General features: G+C 52.5%; 2 protein-coding genes across 2 annotated transcripts in view; one reads left to right on the forward strand and one right to left on the reverse strand.

The window, feature by feature from the left end:
* Window positions 1-214: 214 nt before the first annotated feature.
* Window positions 215-3,142, forward strand: PpBr36_07456 (uncharacterized protein; the record flags this gene model as incomplete). The annotated part of the gene is made up of 3 exons (XM_029894593.1): window positions 215-590; window positions 723-2,822; window positions 2,994-3,142. The coding sequence occupies 3 exons, from the start codon at window positions 215-217 to the stop codon at window positions 3,140-3,142; spliced, it is 2,625 nt and encodes an 874-aa protein (XP_029748815.1).
* A 1,327-nt stretch (window positions 3,143-4,469) lies between these two features.
* PpBr36_07457 (uncharacterized protein) overlaps window positions 4,470-7,928 on the reverse strand; it is a gene marked incomplete at both ends in the record, with an annotated part of 4,625 nt that continues 1,166 nt past the window's right edge. Inside the window, 2 exons of the mRNA XM_029894594.1 lie at window positions 4,470-6,713; window positions 7,084-7,273. Of these exons, the coding sequence (XP_029748816.1) occupies window positions 4,470-6,713; window positions 7,084-7,273 (2,434 nt within the window). The remainder of the gene's footprint in view (window positions 6,714-7,083; window positions 7,274-7,928) is intronic.

A 7,928-nucleotide genomic window follows, 5' to 3' on the forward strand; every position in this document is an offset into this window, starting at 1 on the left:
TCGCAGCTCTTCTACAACCACAACCCTCTCCTATCAAGTACGGCCAGCGAACCAATACTATACCTGCACTTCCTTGTGGTATGCCGGTCTATTGCCTTTGCAACTGCCACTACGTTTGCCGCAGTGCCCTTCGTGGCCTCAGCACAAACACCTGCGTCTCGCCGCTGTACTCATAATCACCCGCCATCACATCTGCTGACGACAGACGACCATCATGCCCAGCCAAGTTCGCATATTTACTCGACCAAAGCCTTTGGCCGAGACCCTGGCCGAGCAAGATCAAGACACAGTCAAGGTACAGCAGCCGCTTCCAAGGCGGCAGCTGATATCTATGTCCAATAACCACGGCGGGATACCCGAAGAGGGCGGTATCACTTTCGCCGCCCAGGATTCTCTGCCGAAGCTTCCTATCCCGGACCTGGAGCGCACTTGCGAAAAGTACCTTGCTGCTCTAAAGCCGTTACAGTCGCCCAGGGAGCATGGCGAAACTCAGCATGCCGTACATGAATTTTTGAAGCACGACGGCCCAGAACTACAAGAGAAGCTGAAGAAGTATGCTGAGGGCCAGACGAGCTACATAGAACAATTCTGTAAGTTCGAAACTCTCTCGCACGCGGCCACGTTCTTTTTTTTCTTTTGGGCTCCCCAAGCCAAGCCTTGCCTTGTTATCTTTGATGCATTGATAAATTGAACAGGCTGACCAGAACCTGTAAAAACTTCAGGGTACGACTCGTACCTAAACTTTGACAACCCAGTGGTTCTCAATCTTAATCCCTTCTTCCTCCTCGAGGATGACCCAACTCCCGCTCGAAATAACCAGGTCACTCGTGCCGCCTCTTTGGTGGTTTCAGCACTCGAGTTTGTCCGTGCTGTGAGGAAAGAGGAGCTGCCACCAGACAAGGTCAAAAACACACCACTATGCATGTATCAGTACTCACGTCTCTTTGGTACCGCCCGCGTGCCCACCGAGAACGGCTGCCAGATCGAGCAAGACCCCCACTCGAAACATATTGTAGTAATGGCGCATGGCCAGTTCTATTGGTTCGACGCGCTTGACGACAATTCAGATGTCATCATGACGGAGAAAGACATCTCCATCAACCTTCAGACCATTGTTGACGACGCGAGCCTTACTCCCATCCAGGAGGCAGCCAAGGGCGCGCTCGGGGTCCTGAGCACCGAGAACCGGAAGGTCTGGTCAGGGCTCAGGGATATACTGACCCGCGATAAAGGGTCCAACAACGCCGACTGTCTCGGTATTATTGACTCGGCCCTCTTCATTCTATGTCTCGACTATACCGAACCCGCGACGGCAGCAGCCCTTTGCCAAAATATGTTGTGTGGCACGAGCGAGATCGAAAAGGGTGTGCAGATTGGAACGTGTACGAATCGGTGGTACGACAAGCTGCAAATAATCGTCTGTAAAAACGGCAGCGCAGGCATCAACTTTGAACACACCGGTGTCGATGGCCACACAGTTCTCCGGTTCGCCAGCGACGTCTACACCGACACGATCCTTCGCTTTGCCAGGACTATCAATGGCCACTCGCCCACCCTTTGGGCATCAACAAGCCCCGACCCCTCCAAGAGGGATCCCGAGAGCTTTGGAGATGTCATGCCAACTCCACATAAGCTGGAGTGGGATCTGGTCCCCGAGGTCAGTATAGCAGTGCGGTTCGCCGAGACCAGGCTGGCCGACCTGATCGGGCAAAACGAGTTCGAGTGCCTCGACTTCTCGGCTTACGGCAAGAATTTCATCACCTCGATGGGGTTCTCCCCGGACGCCTTTGTCCAAATGGCTTACCAGGCTGCCTACTACGGCCTTTACGGCCGCGCAGAGTGCACCTACGAACCTGCCATGACCAAGTTCTTTCTCCACGGACGGACAGAGGCCGTCCGCTCAGTCACGGATGAGTCTATCAACTTTATACAGACGTTTTGGGCCGACAACCCCGCAGAAGCCAAGGTCGAGGCGCTGCGGACGGCCTGCAAAAAGCACGTGAGCATGACGAAAGACTGTGCCAAAGGTCAAGGGTGCGATAGACATTTGTACGCGCTTTTCTGTCTCTGGCAGCGATTGGTCGATGAGGATGCCGGCACGACGACAAACGGGTACTCGAGCGGAATGAGCGACAACGAAGGCGCCGTCTCGGAGAGGTCGCAATCCCCTGCCGCCGCCGCCGCCACCACCACCGCCACCGCTGGTGCGGAGAAAGAAAAGGAGAACAGTGACGGGTTGAGATCTAGGGGCGACAGCACCTCGTCATCGCAACGGTCAGTCAAGTACGCGACGCTGCCGCTCATCTTTGCCGACCCGGGCTGGGACAAGCTTAATACCACCATCCTGTCCACATCCAACTGCGGCAACCCATCCCTGCGCCAGTTCGGCTTTGGCCCCGTCTCGGGGGACGGCTTTGGCATCGGCTACATCATCAAGGATGAGCGCATCTCGATGTGTGTGGCGAGCAAGCACCGGCAGACCAAGCGCTTCGTCGACGCCCTCGAGAGCTACCTGCTCGAGATTCGCCGCATCCTCCGCCTCGCCAGCCGTAGGGCCGACTCATCCGCCGCCGATGGGGGGCCGCTGGCCGGCAGCATCGCCGAGGCCAAGCAGCAGACGACGCGCGCCCGTGAGGTTGATGACGAAAAGCGCCAGCACTACCGGCGCCCTTGGCAGCAGCCCAATAGGCTAAAGTCCAGGGGCAGGATGATTGCCGGCCCGGGAATGGAGGGATTGATGCGCTCAAAGTCGTCACTTACGGGGACGACGTCGCCGACGACGGAGAGCGTGGCTATGAGTGAGGACGACGAACTTGGTGGCTGTAAGTTGGTTTTTGTCTCTTTTTCCTTTTCTTTGTTAAGACGGCAGTTCTTTCTCCACGCAAGATCTTTTGCACCATATGGCTTTCTTTACCTCATTGTTTTTTGCCGTGTCAGAGTATATTTATAGTGATTGCTGACTCTTTTGGCACTTGTGCCACGCACGTCAACAGACGGCTTCTTCGACGCGGGAATGCTCCTGCAGGCTCTCAAGGCCCGAAACACCCACTTCGACGCGGGCGAGACAAGAGCGAGCGAGAGGGCTGCCGTACAGGCGAGGAGAAACAATGTCGGCAAGAAATTACGGCTCATTGACTATTAGGGGAATGGGATGCCGGACATTGAGCTGGCATCCAGATGTTTGGATATATTTGGAGTTTTTTGTTGTTACTATTAAGCGAGCGAGCGTCTTGATTTCCTTGGGAAATATACACAAATACCTAGATGTTGTATATATGCAAACCGAACCGAGACTATTACAGCGGTATACAACCCAATATTTTCAAGAGCAGCATGTATCTCACGACATCAAGAAGCACACGATTCGGGTAAAAATAAAACAAGAGTGATTTCATTGATGGCAGGCTTAGCCAGCAATAATGCATCCCGCTTATGATGATAAATGTAAAAAGAAAAAGAAAAAAAGAACCATCTACGTAAAACCAGAAGAACAGTTGACCTTCCACCCGATTTCGTCTCGCGTGGCGTAGAGAGCAAACCATTCGTTTTCCTCTCCAAGGAAATCTCGTCTACCCGACGCTACAGCAACAAACTCCCCCCAAATCGTCTCACTATTCCTTTCTTATCCTTCCCCTCAAATTTTCAAATAACTCATTTCCCATCTCTCTCTCGTACAAGCCCGCCGGCCAAAGCCGAGTTCACTTGGGGAATCTCGCCAAGTGATACCGCGCCCCGAAATTCGAATGAATCCCTCTTGTTGCTGTCACAGACCGAAATCGGAGATGCAAAAAAGAAAACAAAAGACAAGAAAAAGAAAAAGGCAGACTTCAAAAGGAATATGAAATTTGACGCCCAGTAAAGTCTCAGAAAATTAGAGAGCCACCCCGGTATGAATCGTTGATGATTAACGATGGGAAAAGTTGAAAGCTAACACAGAGACAATGAAAGAAGAAAAGCACAACCAAACGACAAAGTGAAAAGAAAATCAAAGATGACCACCCGTTATTTTGGTCGGTTATGCAGCGCAGAGTATGTGCAATCCACCCAAATAGGGATGCCTTGCCCAAAATGGAGTCAGAGAATCTGACCATTATCCATCCCAATTGTTTGCAGGAAGCCAAAATGAAATATAAAGATGCTGTCAAAAAAGAATAAGCCGATAAAGAACAGTCAAGAGGAAAGGAAACCATGAGCCATGTCGAGCTTTTCTTAGTGTACAACAAAGCGCGACCACGTTGTCAAGGGTCAAGCAGAGGGCACCTTCTGCCAGAAAGCCCTAGAAAGTGTGATCGTCACTTATGCTCGTGACTCTGAAGAAAGACGTGCTGAAAAAAAATTTCCTCCAGTGATGAGCGCGATTCCATGTGTCGCATGTCTTTGGTCATCTCGTCGTAGATTTGCTGCTTTAAAAACAAGTGAACAGATGAACAATAGTTGAAAGAATGCCGTAAGTAAAAGCAAAGCAGGGCTTAAACCCAGGTCTGCTCGCCGTTGTCGGCACCAGCACCCTGGCTGTTTGGCTGCTGGACGTTGGTAGGGGACACATTCTGGTACTGCTGACCACCATTGCTGTTGGAGTTGGCATTCATGCTATGATGAATACGGCCGTAGTGAGGCGGCGCAAACTGAGGGGCAGCGCGCACGGGAGGAGTCTGCTGCGACTGCTGGGGCTGTTGCGATTGGGGAGCGGGAACGGTCAAGATGTTCGAAGCCGGGAACATCGACTGCTGGGCGCGGTTGTTATTATTGGCACCATTGAGACCTCCAAGGCCGCTGGAGTATCCCGACGACAGGATCGAGGCATTGCTCGGCTGTTGGCGAGCGTGGTTGGCGGTGTTGATACTGATCTGGCCCTGGGTGGCATCGGCAGGAGTGACCTGACCGCTAGACTGGCCGCTGCGGTTGTCAAAGGCCTGGATCTTGGCTTGTATGCGACGGCCGTACGGGGTCGATCGAACGGTGGGCAAGATGGGACGGATGGTCTCCACAAGGCGGTGTTTGGTCATTGGCGTTGAGTACTCCAGGGCAGTCTGGATGACATAATTGGCGAAGGAATCTCGGAGAAGTCGTTCTATCTCGCCGGGTGCAAGAATTTCCTCGGCAATCATGTCCTTGGAGACGTCTGCCGAGCAGCGCAGGCACTTTTCGATGACGTTGGACGAGAACTTGTGGCGCGACAAGAAGCTGATGCGGCCGCGGAACATACCGACGAGGGGCTCGGTAAAGGTTGGCTCATTGAGGTCGATGATGTATTGAACCACATAGTTGCCGAAGGGGTCCTGGACAAGGGTCACGGCATGCTCCGTGATGCGAGCAATGAGCCAAACCTTCTGGTCGCCGGAAGCGTGGTCGATACACCTCTGCAGGACACAGCAGCCATGGCGGTGGGTACCGACCTCGACAGCGGCAGCACCGACAGCATCAAAGATGAACTGCGAGTGGAGGCAGCTAAGCTTGTTTAGGCATTTCTGGATGACGTGGTTGCCGTTCAAATCCTGGATAAGCTCAACAACACGATCACGCAGAGACTCGATGATGATCTGCACTTGCTCCTCGGTGTTGATGAACTCAATCATCTTCTGGAGGGCACGTGTACCGTGCTGGTTGAGCGCGATGCGCACCATATCCTGAGAGGCGTTCTGAATCAGAACAGTGCGCTCTTCCTCGTTGCAAAACTCCAAGAGTTTCTGGCAAAGATAGTTGCCAAAGGGGTCAGTCATCAGCTCAACGACATGCTGGTTGGTCTCGAGCCAGATCATGTGGACCTGGTCGGGAACACGACCCTCGAGCTGCTTCTGGAGATAACGGCAGCCGTGTTGATCTTTGCAGAGCTCATAGATAGTACCACCGACGGACTCTAGCGGCAAGTTGTTGAAGCGACTCATGGCCTCGTTATCCATGGCACGCCTGTTCTGAATCACGCGAGCCTGGCTGTCGCGGGTTGTGGCGGGAGTGTAGATGTTGCCGTACCCTGTGTAGTTCTGGTTGGGGTACATGGAAGAAGGGCCGCCAATGCTCATGTTGGCGAGCTGGGTGGAGAGTAGAGGAACGCCGTTCGAGTAGGCGGTCACGCCGTTAGGACCGTTGGCGTAGACAGGGGCGCCGCCGTTGAAAAAGCCATTGTTGTACTGCTGATGAGCTGGGTTCTGGCCGTTGGTGGGCATCGACGGGGCAGCAACACCCTGCTGCTGTTGAGATTGCGTCTGAGGAAGAACGCCCATCTGACCATACGGCATCGCGCTTGCGTGAAGAGCCGAGCCAATTGAGGCATAGTGGCCACCAGGGCCGCCCTCACGACCAGTGCCGTTGTTGCCGTTGTTCTCGTTGGACAACTCACGGCTGTGGCGAGAAACCATGGCACCAGCGGGTATGCGGCCGATGCTGGCATTGTGGTTGTGGAAGTGTTGGTTTGCATGGTTGTTCGCGGTACCGCCCATGACCGAGGCTCCCATGCCGTTCTTGACGGTGGGGACATCGTTGGCAGAGTGGGAGCTTTGAAGCTTGGGCGGAGACGAAAGACCATGCTGGACTGGAGAAACCATGTTGTTCGCCTCGGCAGCCTCAGCATAGAATTTGCCCATGTCATGAGCTTTCATATCGAACGAGCGACGGATGGAAGCCACACTGGAGATGCCAGAAAGCTCTGAAGCAGTACCACCCTGCTGCGTTGAGACACCAGAGGCGTTGCCATTCGTGATCGCTGAAGATAGAGTCTGCAACAGGCGTCTGTTAACACATTTCCAGTCACCAAAGCCTGGGGCAGAATGCAGGGGTGTGGCTGAGCGAGGTGCAATTGAAATAGACATGGCTTTTGCAGTGAAGGTCTTGGGGTAAAAGTTAAGTTTGCTTTCGTATGCGAACGCATATGAGAGGTCAAACAGGTATGCTTGCTCATGTTTGGGGTGTAGTTCACAAGGGTTGGACGATGTGAGGACAAGGTGAGAATAGACTGAAAAAATAGAAATTTGGCATGACAGGGTAGGATGGGCAGAAGAGCAGGCCTAAAGTCCGGCAAACAACAAATCTCTCGCAGCTAAAGCAAACAATGATCAGAAAGCTTCAATGTCTCGAAGGGAAACTTACCGAGTAGTCATCATGGCGCGAGAGCGTAGGAAAGCTCTCATCAGAAGCTTGAACCTGGTTGTATTGGCTCATCTCGGCAGCTGAGTTATCTTCGTCTCCAAACAAGAATCGCGTGGTGTTGGTTTGGTCAAGATCGAGCCCGTAGAATCCCGTCCTTGAACGCGTGACTGGCATAGAATAACGATTGAGACTGCAATCAGATGAGATTGGTGTCAGTTAACAGAATCTCCTCAGGTGCGAGGCAGCTGTAGATGTTCCTCGTAAACCACAAACAGGTGATCCAAAACCAAAGCAAAGCAGTGGTTTTTCTTGGGGGATAGTTATTTTTGAGGTGCTCATGCAGGGCAGAGAAAAGAGGAAATTTACGCAGAGATGTTGGTGTTCCCTTTGGCTCGCAGCTGAAGCAGGTGAAATGCAGAGGAATATGATAAACAATGGAGTACAAGAACAAAAAGCAGTGGTAGTAGTAACAGGATTTGTTTCGAAACGAAAAGTTTCTCCGTGGAAAAATGTGTTGGTTGTGACGGGGTAGAAAGATGGTGTTAAAAGAAGAACGCGGTCTTGACTTGGTTGAAGGTCAATTCATCAAAAAAAAACCTGAACCAACCACTCACTTTGCCCTCACAATTTTTCAAGCACACAACGGGACAGTTCGCCTGTGAAAAAAGCTGCTTGCACCGTGTAGTGACCCTCATTTACTGCCTGCTCAGCCCGCAGCACAACGGTCAAGCAAACGGCACTCCCAAGACCTGTCACTTGACATTTTACCACAACCATATCCACCTCACCTTCCAACACCCCAAACCAGTCTCTCACCCCATCCCATAAATTTTGGGGGACGTAGG

The sequence above is a fragment of the Pyricularia pennisetigena genome, chromosome 1 (assembly GCF_004337985.1).
Source record: "Pyricularia pennisetigena strain Br36 chromosome 1, whole genome shotgun sequence".
Classification (NCBI taxonomy): domain Eukaryota; kingdom Fungi; phylum Ascomycota; class Sordariomycetes; order Magnaporthales; family Pyriculariaceae; genus Pyricularia; species Pyricularia pennisetigena.